The sequence below is a fragment of the Myripristis murdjan genome, chromosome 17 (assembly GCF_902150065.1).
Source record: "Myripristis murdjan chromosome 17, fMyrMur1.1, whole genome shotgun sequence".
Taxonomy (NCBI): Eukaryota; Metazoa; Chordata; class Actinopteri; order Holocentriformes; family Holocentridae; genus Myripristis; species Myripristis murdjan.
Genome location: NC_043996.1, coordinates 1674497 through 1691901, shown reverse-complemented (window position 1 = coordinate 1691901; position 17405 = coordinate 1674497). Strand labels below are relative to the sequence as shown.

The 17405-nt window shown below is 40.1% G+C and overlaps 1 protein-coding gene and 1 long non-coding RNA gene across 2 annotated transcripts in view; one reads left to right on the top strand and one right to left on the bottom strand.

Annotated features, from left to right (window-relative positions):
• LOC115375193 (potassium voltage-gated channel subfamily H member 7-like) overlaps nt 1–9639 on the bottom strand; it is a 115054-nt gene extending 105415 nt beyond the window's left edge. Inside the window, exons 1-2 of the mRNA XM_030074573.1 lie at nt 9323–9639; nt 4735–4965 (exon numbers count right to left, since the gene is read on the bottom strand). Coding sequence (XP_029930433.1) covers nt 4735–4965; nt 9323–9398 — 307 coding nt within the window. The 5' untranslated portion in view covers nt 9399–9639. The remainder of the gene's footprint in view (nt 1–4734; nt 4966–9322) is intronic.
• On the top strand, nt 5560–10175 carry LOC115375194 (uncharacterized). The gene is made up of 3 exons (XR_003929695.1): nt 5560–5638; nt 8181–8280; nt 9357–10175. It is a non-coding gene; the product is annotated as an uncharacterized LOC115375194 (long non-coding RNA).
• The last annotated feature ends 7230 nt before the right edge of the window (nt 10176–17405 follow it).

Genomic DNA, 17405 nt, shown 5'->3' with positions numbered 1-17405 from the left:
GGGTGTGCTTGACCGTTATTATTGTCACGACAGTGATGCGGCCAGGAACGAGGCGCTTGCGTCAAGTTCCGTTAGCAACACGTGTTGAAAAGCACACACAAGAAGCCTAACCTGGCTTACCTTGAGGAAGTGAGGGAGAGCGCCCAGCCTGAAGCTAACCCCAGGCCAGGCAGCACAATGCAGCCTGACACAAGCATGTCAACATTAAAATGTCTTACTACTAGCGAGTATAAAAAAGGAAGTGTCATTTGGTAACACACTGATTTAAATACCTCTTGACTGGAGAAGGAGCTCGGACATCCAAGGTAGGATTGCATTTTTCGGGCTAGTTTATAAAACACACTTCTGCTGCTGTTCTGCCCTCACTGATTCTCTTGGTCCCTGTTTGGACTCACTGCACTTAGATCTGTCTTTAGAGGGCTTCTCTCCTCTTTCATTGAGGACATTTCTTGTGAGGAGCTGTAATTATTGTAATTATTATTGCACCTCCAGTCTAAGTAAATTAAGTTAATTTGCATGAAGGTTGCCTGATCTATCTACCACCGCTGACAGCCATAGTGCCCCAACTCCATGCCACCTCTGTGCCACCACATTTAAAAAATTCTAGGCCCGCCACTGCTAATAGACCTTCATGATGGCACGAGACGTGGATGATGGAAGACTAGAGGAGTGCCCTTGGTGCAAGATGGAAATCCAGGCACGGTTACATGTTTGACATATTGCCTTTTTTTTTTTTTTTTTTTTTTACACAATAAGCCCTCATGGTTGAGTTTGAAGTTATGGTTGTGGCATGGGGTTACATGTGTAGCACCTGACAGCCAAAGTTTCTGTTTTGTCAAGGCAAGAAAAACTAAATATAAAATCTATGTAGCATCTGTGTGTGTATGTTTATCCCCCCCCACACCCCCCACCCACCTCTCTCTCCCTTTGTGTGTGGGTGCATGTGTGTGTCTATATCCTCCAGCAAGGTCAGTAGTCCTCTAGACAGCTCCTTAGCAGAGGAAGTCTATATGGCACCATTGCCAGCAAACAGTATTTTTCATATTGCCGCATATTTTATTTATACTGTTATTCCTGTCCAGCAGAACTGTCAGTCTGGATATCCAAGCCTGGCAAAAAATAAATCAATCTAAATAAACAAATGGATTGGTAATGTGACTGCATGTGCCCATGAAAAGATACTATAAATCATCCACATACTTGTTTATCCTGCAGGGAGCTCCCGTCGGAGCAGAGCCATTAACATCAACTGCGACGTGCATCATATAACATAGAATGCATAGTGAGGACATGAGTGATTACATTTGAGCCACGCTTTAAATTTAGACTTCAAAGGAGTAAAAAGTGGGGCATGGTCTTATGTACAGTAGTTTGGCTTTTATGGTAAAAGCTGAGTCGCATGTTAGAATGCAGATGAGTCAGCAGGGGATAAAAACTTCAGCTCACTGTTCTAACAGGCAACTGAAGTTCATTTTTATCCTTCTTGATTCGGCTGCAGTATAATATGGCTTTCATCTACAGTGTAATTGCAGTATAATAATACTATGGCCTACTTTTTTACTGGTTTGAAGTCTAAATTTAAAGCATGGCTCGAATTAAATCAGTCATGATAATTACTATCCATTACACCTATAGTCTCTACACATCTTTTAATGCATTTTTCTTGTTCCTCTGGCTTTTCCTTCCCTTTATACACACATGCTCCTGCGCCACAGACACTGCTAAAAGCCAACCTTTTTTTTTTTTTTTTTTTGTTAGTGTAATGTGTTACTATGTACTATCAGCATTGCTGGGCCTCTGTTATTGTGCCTTTTGCAGGGAGTACAGATAAAAAGTCCCTGGTGAATTACTACATAAACATGAATTATTGACACTGATTATCATGAATATTATGTGAAGATGAAATGGAAAATATTCGCTTCTATTCATTTAAGTTTAATAGGTTGAAATAAAATGTTGGTGTGAGTGTGTGTGTGTGTGTGTTTGTGTGTGTGCATGTGTGTGCGTGCGTATGTGTTTAACCTCAGATTCTGAGTCGTGATAGCTGGAGGGACCGTTACTCATGGCGCACCGTGTTCTCTTTTTTTCATCCCCTAACCCCAGAGGTGAGACCGCCCTGGACAAGAGATTTTATATTGCTTTCTGTCAGCAGGGTGAGAGAATTTCACCTGACTTGAATTTCCCATAACTACGGTCATTTTCTAAACTGGACAGTATTTTCCATCATAGCAAACAATCCTGCCCAAAATTTCATCGACTGCCAATAGAATTCTACAAGGCAATCAATCCCCAAACTCTCACAGCAGCAAAATGATTTTCAATATTTTGACGCTCATTTTGTAACGAGGCAACTTTCTCTTTTCCTGTCTGCTTTGGCTGCTAGTATATATCCGCCATGTAAAGTAGTGCAAAATAAATAGCGAAAGTTATGAGTTAAATGATGAACAGATCAACAAATGAAACAGTGTGAGTGGGCAGGTCCAGATAGGCAGGTCCTAAACACACTCTTTTAGCCCCTCTACGTAATGGGACCTATCCTTGTGGCCACTGTGCCCAGAGCCACGACACATGGAAAACATCTATTTTTCAACATCCAAGGTCAGGCAAAAGCTTTCCTGTTAAGGGTATTATCACACATTGCACTGAAAATGTTGTTTATCTATTAAAATGCCCATGTGATAAGATTTATATGGGCAGGACAACCCACATGTTGAAGGAAAGGAAGAGTGAACACAAGAGCTCCATCAGACGAAATGATGTACACTGTCCTGTAGCTCGTCATTTCAATCAGTGTCCACACCCTGTCTCCTCTCTACGATGTCAGGGCATTGAACACACTGAATTACCAAAGAGGGGGAGATGTGGAAACTAAGATATGTCAGAGGGAACTTTTTTGGGTTGATACCTGGGATGCCCCTCTACCTATAGGTGTCAATGAGGAGTTTGACATGAGTGTAATTCTGTGATCTAGGATGTCTGTTTTTGGTTCTGTTATGAAAGCTGGGCTCTTTGGTTCATGATGGCCCTAGCCTGATGTCCTTCCATGGCTCTTGGTTCTTTTGTGATTCTTTACAATCTCTATCTAGGGACCTGTAACTTATGGAAGTCCCATTTACTGCTTACTGATGATATGTATAATACTAGAAGGTTTTGTGATTGCTTTTTGTTTTTCTTGATTCACTGTGCTACACTACCCTCCTCCTTTTCCCAGAAGGCGTGGCTTCACCACAGGGATGTATGCCCACAGGTGCACTGCATAGTGCTAATGACTCGTATGGGAATGTGCTCTCACTGAACCCTGCTTGTCCAGTATTGTCTCATATATGCTCTGATGAAGGTCTCACAGACCCAAAGCTAAGTAAGGTGAAATTTGCACTAACTCAGTGTGTGGATATCCTCATTTCTACTTGAATTTCCTTTTCCAGCACCTTACACAATTATCTGAGCTGGAGTGGTAGTACTCCTACATTGATCATTGTATTGCAATTTTTTATTACATTATGTATTATTTTATTTTCATTGGCAAATTTTCTGATCATTTTATTGCAGTTTTTCTTTTTGTTTTCATTAATTGTGTGATTTTCTTGTCATTTCTTGCTAATATTTGGGTCACTAAAATAGTCAAATATGAAGAAAATGAATTTTGGCACAAATAAACTGTCAACTGCAGTCCAAATGTATTGGTATAAGGCTTAAAAATAAATAAATAAATAAATAAAGCCAATCCCCAAACCCTAGTTGCAAGAATCTGCATGTGAGTATGTTTGTAATAGTAATGAAAATGTAAAATACGTCAGAATGAAAACAGAACCAAATGCATATTTCTGTCCTTCTCCTCAGAGATCTGATAGCAGCCAAAACAGGAAATCTACAGGTCTATCAAAATCAGTCTGGGGATCCTATTAGCTCAATGGGCTGAGATGCATACTGCATTTTAAAAATATCATAAATTAGAGCCACATAGAAATCCTCTGTTAAATGACATCCTTTAATGAAATAAACAGATAAACAGTAGCAACCATTTCAGAGGCGTTGCTTTCCTTGGTTTTAAGTGATTTGGGGCTGACTGCTGAGGGACAGACTGCAGCTGTAATTGTGATAAATGATTTGTCAAAATGAAAAGCATTTATGTCTGTTGGAGAATACGGTCTTAAAATCCTCGAGGTTCATCTTGTGGTCCAACTGAAATCTGAACTCTCCGCCAGTCTTCATGGTTTTAGTCCATGTGTCTCTACAGCTGCTATGGACACAGAAAGGCAAGCATCCACTACTTGATTTTTCAGATTAACCCACAAGCCAAAACAAAACCCATCGTCCACAGAGAGAAAACTCCCCTACATAAGACACTGCAAACATAACCAACTCTCATCCCTACAACACTGGGATCCCCTGACTCAACACCATCCACACCAGCAGTATTGTACGATTGTGCTGCAAGATCCAGAGACGAAGAAATCCATCGGCCCCACTGGACTACATACACACACACACACACACACACACACACACACACACAAATTCTCCTCAAAACTTCAAAAACTATCATCTGCACAACTAACTGGCTGGACATGCAAAAACTTGAGCCAGCCAGTGAGAGCAAGACAGCACCACTACCGTCCTACAGAACAGCTAGGGTGGGAAGAGAAATAATGTCAACTTTTTCAAAACGGGTGAGCTATCCCTTTAAGTTGCTACTCATGTGCAGGTACGAATACTCAGTTACAGGGATCGTACCATCTTTAGTGTAGAGGGAGATCTCCACCTTCCTCTCCTCGGCCCCCAGCAGGGCTTTGGCCATCTGGGCCACGGCGGGCCTCTTGGTGTGAGGGCCGTACAGGAAGCTGCAGGTGCAGGGTTTCTGCATCACCTCGGCCCGGGTATACCCACACATCCCACAGAAGGCGTCATTACAGAAGATGATGGCGCAATTCTCCACGCGAGCATTGGCGATGATGAACTTGCGATCTGGAGAGAAAGACAGAGAGGGGAGAGAGGGTGAAGAGCAGGGTGAGGTGAAGGAGGAATCACAAAGGATGAGGAAGGAAAGAGAGGAGACTGTAAAACCTCTGAACTGGTGCAACTTTTCACCCTGTAATAGGACGCCAGTGAGTATGGAAATGCAAAATTTGAAATTGAAACTACTGGACCTCAGAAATGGAACCTGAAATAACCTCAGAAAAAAAGATGAGCGCACACACACACACACACACACACACACACACAGAGAGAGAGAGAGAGAGAGAGAGAGAGAGAGAGAGAGAGAGAGAGCTACTGAGGCATGCCAGATCTGCATTCAAATATATTGGTTTTACATTCTATATCCTTCTTAGACACACATGGTGTAGCTTTCATCTCTCACCCTTCATTCTCTCGCTCTCTCTATTTCTCTCTCACACATTCACTCACACACACACACATACACACACACACACACACACACACACACACACACACACAGAGAGAGAGAGAGAGAGAGAGAGAGAGAGAGAGAGAGAGAGAGACTGGCAGCACTACACATTCAGGATTTTTTTTTTCTCAAACACACCTGTTTAGAATGAGAGCCATTAAAGAGGTGGAGGGCTGTTTTTAAAGCTGTATTGTCGTATTGCTAGGACTGCACAATTAATTACAGATAAAGGTATGGCATGATTTTATATTTGCATAATTAATTGTATAAACTGTATGAACTATATTAACTGTGCAACACTGAAGTTTTTGTTATATTTTCCAATCCCCTTGAAAGCCTCAGTGCAGTTTAGCATGCGTGTTTCTCCAAACCAATCAGAACATGTGACACAATCTTTATTCATCTTGACTGTCAAAAGAATAGTTGGCAAAAGTTTATTGCGATTTTACATTTTCAAGTGCTCTGGGTAATTGACTGCTAGCTGGGGGGAGAGTTCCAGACTATCCCCATCTGACTGGTGCTGGGGTGGAGGGGTACACTGCACCCAGCATTCATTCTAATAATTGACTTACATATATTGGCTGGTGAGATCACTGTGTATCTACCTCTTGACCTCCAATATGTTCAGTGAATTGGCTTTTCCTGTATTGATCATTTTCTTACAGATAATTATAGTGGGATTGTTCATCATTCTTTGCCTATGTTCTTGCCGCTTATTTTGATTTTGTCTTTGATGTAAGAGTGTGTTGAAATGGGCTGTACAAATCACATTTCACTTATACCTCAGAATATACTTACACTATTTCAGCACATACAGATGTTCATACATTCATACAAATCAGGGGCCAGTGATTTTTGCTTTGTTAAAGCAACCACAGCTCTTAGCTGTGTTGGGTAAGGAGTGTCAGCATTAACTCAGGTTTTTGTTTTGTGATCAATTGTGCAGGACCTTACCCTCATTATAGGCCAGGGGCGTCAATTCACAAAACCCTACGGTACGGAAAATCCCTGCTTTCATTTGTCAGTAAAACTTACAAAATATAACTGAAATGTTTTTAAGACCATTTAGTTAAGTAAAGAACTATCAGCTAATGGCAATGAGGTTGAGGAAGGTTCCTCATTTGGAGGAAAAAAAAACAACAACTTTGAACCAACTGGTTCCACCAAGAACTAATTTTAAAAAAGTTCTCAAGAACTTTTTTAAGTTCTTGGCTGAACTATTTCTGGCCATTTTCTCAAAGAACGTGTTTCACTGGCTCTTTGAGGCACGTTTAGGTATTCTTTGAAGAACCATTTAAAGAAAGATTTTTTAAAGAACTATTTTGAAAAGAGGGTTTTTTTTGGTTAAAGTTCTCGGAGGAACATTTCTGCTTCCTCAAGGATTGCTTGTGATCAGTCTTTGAAGCACATTCAGGGATTCTTTGAAGAACAATCTCAAGAAATGGTTCATTAAAGAACTGTGGTCTTAAAGGTTCTTTATGTAATCAAAAGTGATTCTTCTACAGCACCACATGAAGAACTGTTTTCAGTTCCAGTTGGCACCTTTTAAGAAATCAGACCTACTGTGTCTGCTCTTATTTGAAGAACCATTGCTGCTCCTCAAAGAAGTGTTTTAGGGCTCCTTGAGGCACCTTTGAAACCTGAAACTTTGGTGGAACCTTTGTGGCACTAGAAAAAGTTCTCCTATGGCATCACTCTGATGAATCATTGTTGGTTCCAGCTGGCATCTATATTTTTCTGTGTGTAGAAACTAATACATTTTTATAAAAGTAAATATTATAAAATTTATAAGAGTAAATTTAATGAATACATTTCCAGTGTTTTTACTTGAACTCTGCACTCCATTGTTATGAAAAAAAAAAAAAAAAAAAAAAATACAAAAGTGAATTGTACCATGTTAAAGCCTCTTACTTGCAGGAGTGGCAGCAGTAGTGCAAGTAGTTACCTTGTTGACCAATAACAATGATGATGATGTTATCAGATTTTTTATAGTAAATATAGAAGTCTAGAAATATTTAACTCATTCACTATAATTTGAAAATTAGTGACAACCATCATGAAAATGAGCAAAAATGTATACAACACAACACATAAAATGAGTTATATTTTGGCCTTACACATATGTAGAGATTGGTGACTTTTATTTCAACACAGTTTTATTTTAGTATTTTGTATTTTAGCATTATTTGTTTTGCAAAACATATGTTTCGAGATTATTATCACCCTTATGATTAATATTTTGATGAAGCCTCCTTGGAGAGAACAACAGCACTGATCCTCTTCCTGTAATGTCTGACAGGGCTTTAGAAGTTTTTGGGGGGATCTTGCACGGTTCTTCCATGCAGAAAATCGTAATATTCTTGATAGTCTTAGGTTTACACTTGTAGACTGCCCTTTTCACTTCAGACCACAAGTTTTTAAAAGGATTCAAGTCTGGAGGCTGAGGTGGATGAGGCAAAACAATGATTTTGTGTTTCCACATCTATGTCTGTGTTGGTTTTGATGCGTGTTTGGGGTCGCTGTGTTGCTGAAAGATCGACAGCCAATTCTCCCCCACCTGGCAGAGACAACGAGTGGATTCATTTGAAATCAATAACTAAATCAGATTATTATAACCTGAAAAATATTGCCAGATTAAAGAATTACATATCCAAGGTTGATCTGGAGAAACTTACTCATGTTTATTTAATTATTTATTTAATTATTTATTGATTGTCTCCAGTGACTCAGACTAATGGTGCAATCTCCAGCTCATTCAAAATACTGCTGCTAGGATTTTGACTTCCACAGATCACTACTTTTCTTGCTGGAATCCCACAGAATAGACTGAAAAAATCCTTGCAAGAAATCCCCTTGCAAGACTGCACTGTACTGTGAGTGCACCTCTCATATTATATTATCTTTATTTTGTTTGATTTTATTTGTACTGCATTTCATTACCTTTTGCATGTCTTATTTTGCTTTAATCTGCATGTGTTCTATTCCCTGGATTTAACTCTTTTGAATAACACATTTTTGATTACACTGATTTATATTACACTGGGCTACATATACCTAAATTTGCCTTGCCTAACAACAGCCCAAAGCATCAGTTATCCACCACCATATTTCACTGTGGGCACCAGGTGCTTTTCCTTTCGTCTTTTGTCACCAGACATGCTGATGGCATGCATCGCCAAAGCATGCATTCTTGGTTTCATCTGTCCGTCTAACAGCTGATGTAGAAACATGCACTTCTGGAAACTATGATCTTTTATTTCTCTTTGCCTTCTTTTCAACATCTTCTTCACTTTGTGGGGGCAAAAGACCATTTTACTCTTTGAAAACCTGTTCCTCTCTTATGCAACTTTTGATTACTACCATGACAGGGATGTAGTGTTATTTTTTTAACTGTGCCAATAATTTGATTCCCATGATTTTCAGAAAAATATAAACAGAAGGCAGGTTTGCTTTTTACGTCTTAAAATAACTTTTATTCAGTTAAGTCAGTTAATTGTTTGCCTATGATATTGTCACTTGAATAGCTTGTATCTGTGTGCTATCTGTTGATAATGTGTACCTGAGGCAAACAAACACATCAGCACCACAATATGAGGTTAAATAGAGACAGTGGTAGAGTCAGCTGATACTCTCATTTAAAATGAATAAAAACTACATCAAAAAGCACATACCACTAGGATAAACGCTGCCAATTTTGATACCCTATGATTCTGAGGAAGATAATATTACTTAACAGTGAAAAGTAGTTTAAGCAGAAAATCTGATTATACAGTCATTTTTGCTCATTTTCATGGATAGCTATTATGGCATTGAATATCTATCTATCTCTCTATCTATCTATAGGTTCTGAAACATAATTAAATACTGTGGAAGTATCTCTATGTGTTTAGTAGTTTGGACTAAACTTCATCTTACTTTGTCCCTCGAACTTGCGGATGATGGTGTCCAGGAAGGTGTTCTGGGGCGCGACATGGCCCCGTCTCACCGGCATGCTTCGGATTTGCTTCGGCTTCCTTCGGCTGTGATCGGCTGGACCCGAGCTGGCTCGCCGTCTTCCGCTCTGCTCAGACCTCTGCGCTCGTCAAAAGTGATAAACGCCGCTTTCTAAAACACGCGCGGAGTCCGGGCTGTGTCTTCTCAGGCTGTTTGTCCGACAGACTCCAGTCTTTGCTCAACACACTTGTTTGGTGTGTTCGTTTTGCTGACCGGTGTCCCCCGCTGGTCACACTGAACCGCCGTCTCTCTTTCCTCCTCTCTGCGCTGCTGCTCTCCATCCTCACAGCACAGGCCCAGCCCATCCGCTCAATACTCACCTCCGATTGGCCAAGGCAACAGGTACCCGGGGCACCTGTATCTAGCTTGAATGATGGTGGTGGTGGTGATGATGATGATAATGATATTCCCATTCATTTATTTAGTTTTTTATTTATTTATTTCCTCCGTGGCTTTATTCTTTTATGAACTTTTTTTCAACTATTTTCCCCTGTTTATTTATTTATTATTTATTTGTTTGTTTGTTTTATGTACAGAGGCAAACCCTTTTATGTATTTTAATTTATACTTGGCCAATAAAATGACGCTCAACAATAATGATGATAGTGATAATAACTGCATCATCATCCTTTGCACTTTTTAACATACTGTTTTTATGTATTTATTTATTTTACAATGACATTCAGGACAGTGAAATTCATGCCTTAATACAACTTTCTATCTACTGTTATATACATACATATACACATACTCATCTTAGTGCACAAGCCGGAACCACTGAGGCTGATTTCTTGCATGTGTTTTAACATATATTCGGCAAATAAAACTATTATAAATACTACTACTACTAATAATAATAATAATAAATTAACTGAAATGGACTTTATTGGTCTAAATACATGGAAATGTGTCTTGCAACCAAATGCTCTAGCAATTTATGACATACCAAACAAATTGACATAAACATTTAAAAACATGAACATTTAAAAGACACTGAACTTATAACAACAAGAATAATACCAGCAGGGATCTTAATAAAAGCATTAATAGTAATACTTTTACAGTAATATGAGTAGTATGAAGACTAATTGTAGTAATAAGTATTAGGAACGGGACTAACAGAGCAGTAGTCCAGTTGTAGTGGTAGTAGTGGTGGTAATAAATCTACCAGCAGTTATGGTGGTAGCAGTAACAGTAGTCGTGGTAGTTGCAGCAGTAATATTACTAATAATAGTAGGATCTGCTAATGTCAGCTGTTTTTATATGCACCCAATGGACAGAAGGGTGACACTGATTGGCTTGGGAGAAAGTGCACCAACTGGTCCAGGCTGGTAGAGACAATCAGTGTAGGCACACAGCTGGCTTTTAGTGTGTGTGTGTGTGTGTGTGTGTGTGTGTGTGTGTGTGTGTGTGTGTGTCTGTGTGTGTGAGTACAGCAGTCAGTAGTACCAGTGTGTCAGCATGGTGGAAGTCACAGATTGCTTACCATACCTGGTCCCTGCATGAGGTTTCACCTTACAAAACTGAAATTTCTTACTCTGTGATATATTTTTGAAGATATTTGGTTTCATGTCCTGGTGTCATATTGAGGAAACCAAAAATGTATCATAAATCCAAGTGAATCGTATGACATGGTAGTATAATGTAATAATAATAATAATAATAATAATAATAATAATAATAATGTATATGGCACGTGATTGTTCTAACCTGAATAGAGCTTTGTGGTGTATAAAAATCTCATATATATGCCGTTTTTGATAAAAGCATCTGCCAAATGTGAATTGTAATTGTAATTGTATAATATCCAAAATTATGTAATTCAGAACTCGTGTGTACAGGGCTACTGGTCTATTTGATTAATGAATATTTGCATCTACATAGGTTATATGTTGAGGCTACAAGTTTGTTACTATTTCATGAATTTTGATTTTTTTTTTTTCCATGACTTTTTTAATAATCTTTTGCCTTTAAACATTTTCAACACAGAGAGCAGAGGGTTTTTTCCAGGCCGGTGTGTCAAGTCTTTAATACTCAGTATGTCACAGCTGAGAAGACCTGATACCACTGAGCTCATGAGAAATGTGTCACGGTTTGTTAATGATACTGAATGTTTGACAGTCATAACCAACCTCATTTGTGATATGCTGACCAGTTTCTACAAATGTTTTTTCAGCTAGGCTATAAGGAAGACTGGCCTTGCTGGCTTGAACCTGCAGGACATTCATGGCTTAAATTAGATTTGTATGGAGCATGTGATGTGTGATGTTTGATGGTCTGCTCCATAACTGATCCTTACTGCGCGCTGACACACAATCCAACATTTCTCCGTGCAGACACTGACCCCTGCTGGTTAAATCTAGTAACAACACTCTGGATCTTTGAGGTAAATCACAGAGTCTTTGAATTAGGAAGCTGGTAAACTGGGACCTCCAGATAGTGTTCATCCTAAAGAAAACAACCTTTCATATCAACAAAATGATTAAATTTCCCTCAGATACAATCAAAGTGCCTCTGAGCAAGGCACTTATCGCCGAGCCACTCCTTAGTGGCCATACATATGAACAGAAGAAAGGTTTTAATGTGAACACATTTCAAGAGTGATTATATCATGATAGCCAACATCTTGTTAGTCTGTTTCAAAATATTAAATGTGGTAAAGGGATATCTTATTTAAAAAAAAAAAAAAAAAAAAAAAAAAAAAAAAAAAAAACGAATCTCATGAACACGTTTTATTAACTGATAAAGTGCAGTTTCCATAACTTTAGCATAAAGCTTCTTACCTCATATGAGGGGGCAGTGGGGAACTTGCCTCAAATGGTCTACTTTCACATCTTCATAGGTTAACCAAAAGTTGTTAGTTTATTTTAGTGGAAGCCAACAGATTGCTCTCAGTCTTCTTCTATGCTCAGTTTTACTTATAAATATTTTCCTCAAGACCATTATTTTACTATAACTTCCACAAAGAAAATGCGTTGGCAGACATTTAAGGATAAACAGTACTGGAATGCCCCTAAAACTGATGAATATAAATATAAATATAAATATTGTCTAATACAGAGTTAGTTACAGTATTAGTTACCATATTATTTTTTTGGAAAAGAGAACACTGTTGTGATTGCTGTGACTGATGCGTGTATGCCATGCATTTCTAAAAGGCTGAATGTTTCAAATTACATTAATTTAAATGCAAAAGAAATTAAATATTAAATCTAAACAAAATAAAGCCAAATCGCTCTTCTTCTCTTGGATAGCTGAATGGCTCCACATTTGGCCATTTATGACTGGCTGGTGTGTGAGGCAGTGCTCACACATAGCCTTCTTAATCTCATAAATGTGACTGAAAAAGCAGAAAAAGCCAATAGTGCAGTCAACACATACCTGAGTATAAGTAAAATTACTGATCTCAAAAACATACATGGATATCAGTATCAGTGCTAAACTAGCCAAATATAAAGTGACAAATACAATTTAGGAGATGTAACATATATTCCATTACTGTGCTAAGAAATAACTTTTTTTTTTTTTTTTTTTTTTTTAGTGAGCAAAGACATGATTTTTTTTGTTTGTTTGTTTGTTTGTTTGCTTGTTTTGTGCACCAGAGTCTGTCCAGTGAGCCAGCATGAACAACAAGGGCCCCAGCTCTGTTAGACCGACATGGAATGACATTTCAATTAATGTCATTAAAGATGGAGCTTTACAATGAACACAGAACATGAAAAAATCCTACTTTGTATATGGAAAGGTGCAAGGGAATACCCATTAAGTTGCAACTTCAAACTGGAATTATGGAGAAGAACTGAAAGATTGTCACCGTTGTGTATTTTCGAACTTTGGTTAGAACTTTGTCTTTTGAGTTTCCCTGCACTTTCTTTATGGACTTTGTGGGCTAGTGTGTATTCTTGGTCACTTGTGTTTCCCCCCGGACTCTGTGTCTGTGTCTGTGTTCTTTGAGTTCTGTGCCTGCTGTGTTTTCCTTGTGTTTGGTGTTGCCTTTGCCCTCATTAGTGTTTCCACCTGTTTCTTGTTTGCCCCTCCCAGCTCCCACACCTGTCCTGAGTCTGTGTGATTATCCCTGATTGGTCTGTTCCCTCCCCAGTGTTTTTCTCAGCCAATCCTCTGTGTTCTCCTGTCTGGTGTTCCAGCCCCTAACATTCTCCGTGCTCATGATGCTATAGATTTATAGCAGTGCATTCATTTAATTTGATGAATAGACCAGCAGTTGGCTGTACCCAGCCTAGCTACCGTGAATGGCTAATGTTAGCTGTCATCTTGACTCTCATTGGCGACTCATTTGCTGTCAAGTGGAAAGATCAAGGTTTTTCTATCTTCTTGCCAGGTGTCCTTGTCAGCTGCAAAGGAGCACATTCAGCATGGAGGTGGAAACTCAGGTAGGGACATCTGACAGTGCATGGAGAGATCTGTAATATCTGTGTTTACCCTGCTATTCCTGTAAAGATGGCCGCTGTGAAAAAAGTATAAACTTATAACGACTTGTAGTCAGTGCAAAACCACTCCCGTTGTAACTTCCTGGTGTAACTGCCATCTCATCACAAAGCCATTTCCTGGCACAGTGGCGGCCGTGAGGCAGAGGGAGGAAGAAACCTCAGTCGACAAGTTTTACTGCTCACGTCTTTCTCCTCCTGCGAGCTCGCCGAATGGTCCTGCGGAGAGAGCTGGTCATGTGATAGGGACGAGCCAGCGAGCCGTTGTTCATCTCTCTGTCCAGCACTGTATAAGAGGACACAAACACACACACACACATTTTTATTAGCCTGCTTATTAACAATGACAGCTATTACAGGTGTATGACTTATCTGAATTGTTTGATAACTGATAAGGGAAGAGGACCAGAGAGAGCTGCAATGAGTTGGTAATATCATAGGCCACAGGTCTTGTTTGGTGTTCTCAATAAGCTAATCTGTGATGTTACAGCTCCTATCACTCCTTCCACTACACTCTGTGACAGCTTTTTAGTTTTCTTTGTTGATAAAATAGCCGTCCTCAGAGCTTCCATATCTGTGCCTCCTGTACTCGATCCCTCAGTTCCTCCCATATGCTCCGATGTGTTAGACAATTTTGAGCCAATCTCACTATCTCGACTGTCAGAGATTGTTCATCATTTGAGGCCAACTAACTGTCCCTCTGATTGCTTGCCTTCTCGCTTGCTCAAAGAAGTGTTTGACACTGTCGGGACTTTCATTTTGATAGATAGATAGATAGATAGATAGATAGATAGATAGATAGATAGATAGATAGGTATACTTTATTGATCCCAAACTGGGAAATTCCCAATTAATTTTGACACTGATTAACACCTCTCTTGTTTCTGGTTGTGTCCCAGCTGCTTTTAAACATGCTGTAGTACAGCCCCTGTTAAAACACACGATTCTTGGCCCCTCTATTTTGTCCAATTTTAGTCCAATTTCTAAATTGCCTTTTTTATCCAAAGTGCTAGAGAAAGCTGTTTTAGAACAACTACAAGATTTTTTTTATCACACCATAACATTTGGGAAAAGTTTCAGTCTGGTTTTAAACCTCGCCACAGTACTGAAACAGCACTTCTGCGAGTTTTTAATGATTTGATTTTAACTGTTGATGCAGGTGATCCTGCCATTCTTGTGCTTTTAGATTTAACAGCTGCTTTTGACACGGTTGACCACTCAATCCTCCTCTCACGGTTATCTCATGTCGTAGGGGTTAGAGGTGTGGCTCTGGAATGGTTTCAGTCCTATTTGACTAACAGGAGCTTCTTCATTATGTTAGCTCCCGATTCTTTTGTTGAAAGCCCAAGAACAGACCGGAGTCAGTCTTCAATTTTCTGATGCAATATTTATTATGGTCACATATAAAGCAAGGCAGCGCTGGTCTCAGTGTGACAGAGCTCTTGCAGGATCTCAGTCAGAATGAGCCACGATATCAGGAAATGATCCACATTTACGTTCTTGGGCTTGGGCCTGCCCCGTACATAGGTTGGACTTAAACGCAACCGAGAATAATTGGCCAGTTACCCGGACATAGACAGGCCAACCACTGTCCATGCCTTGTTTCTGGAATGTGCTATGCTATGTGTGTGAATGTTGACTGGGCATGTATCTAATGCAACAGACCTAAATAACAAGATAGAGAAAGTACATCTGGCTCCAGCTTTATCTGTCCTCTGCTTAGCAGCCAAGCTGCCCTGAACTATGTAATACATTGGATAATGCAAGAGACAATCGAACTATAAGGCCAATTGTAACAATTAAAATGGGGGATTGTAGCTCTAAAGGCTGAATTATGCTTCTGCGTAAGAAGAGCGTACGGAGGTTGTGCGAAGCTTACGGGGGTTGTGCGACTGCCGCAGAGCCTTGCCGCGCGCCTCCCAAAAATTGTAACTACGCAGACGCTACGCAGCCCCACAAGAGCTGTGATTGGTCCGCCGAAGTACATCACATCCTGTTGTTGTGCCGGCTTGCAGCGCCGTTTTTAAAACAACTGTTGTGTCTCGACTTGTCGGTTTGTGTTTGAAAACTTTGGAGAATGCTGGATCTCGCGGAAGAACACCTGGCCGAGGAGGTGCGCAAGTACCCACACCTATACCACTCGTCCTCTCGCCATTACCAAGACGTACAGAAGAGCAGCGACGTTGGTGGGCGGAGAATTGCTCAGTGTGTTTCGCAGAGGTATGTTGGACACACACGCGCTGCGTAGGAAATGCGTGCTTTGCACAACCCCCGTACGCTCTTCTAACGCTGAAGCATAATTCAGCCTTAAAACGTCTGCACTTTCAAGTGGTGTCCCACAGGGCTTCATTTTGGGCCCCATCTTGTTTACACTCTATTTGCTCCCTCTCGGGTCAATCTTTGAAAAATATAATATTTCTTTTCATTGTTATGCTAATGATGTGCAAATTTACATGCCACTGAAATTGAAAACCAAGGGTCCGATGCAGCGTTTGTATGACTGCCTGACTGAGGTTGAGGCCTGGCTCTCCCACATTTTCCTCCATTTAAACAAGAACAAGACAGAGGCCATTGTTTTTGGTCATAATGGTGTCCTGGATTACAGCACCCGTGGCTCTCTTGCGGCCTGCGTCCATCCGACGGTCAAGAGTCTTGGTGTTTATTTTGATAAAGCCTTTAAATTTGACAAGCAAATCTCTGCTGTTGTTAAGTCAAGCTTTTATCAACTGAGACTGATCGCCAAAGCTAAACCTTACATCCCTTTAAATGACCTAGAAAAAGTTATCCACGCTTTCATCTCATCTAGGCTCGATTATTGTAATGCCCTGTATGTTAACCTGGATCAAGCCTCCGTCCACTCCAACTGCAAACACTGCCTTTTTTCACTGACACAATATTGCAAAAATGAGGCTCTTCCTCTCTCAAAAAGATTTAGAGAAACTAGTCCATGCATTTGTTACTTCTAGGCTGCAACTCCTGCAACTCCTTACTCCCAGGCTGCCCCAACAAGTTTGTAAAGACTCTCCAGCTGATTCAGAGTGCTGCTGCATGTCAATTTACAAGAACTGAGAAGGCAGATAATATTACTCCCATATTAGCTTCTGACCAGAATTTAAAATCCTCCTCCTCATGTAGAAAGCCCTTAATGATCAGGCACCATCTTATCTTAATGAGCTCATAGTGCCTTACCACCCCACTTGAGCACTGCGCTCCCAACATGCAGCTCACTTCTGGTTCCTGGAGTCTCCAAAAGTCCAATGGGAGGCAGAGCCTTCAGCTGTTCCTGTGGAACCTCCTTCCAGCTTCGGTCCAAGAAGCAGACACCCTCTCTTCGTTTCAGAGTAGGCTTAAAACCTTCCTTGCTGATGAAGCTTAGAACTAGGACTGTCCCATAGTGATGCTGCTAGATGCCTAGACTGCCACAGGCCCTCCCATGATGCACTGAGCTCTCTCATGTCTCCTTTCTTACATATGCTTATTGCATTACAGCATGTTACTAACTCTGTGGCTTCTCTCTCCTGCAGTTTTGAGCCCCCTCCTCTCTCTCCCTTCTTCTGGCT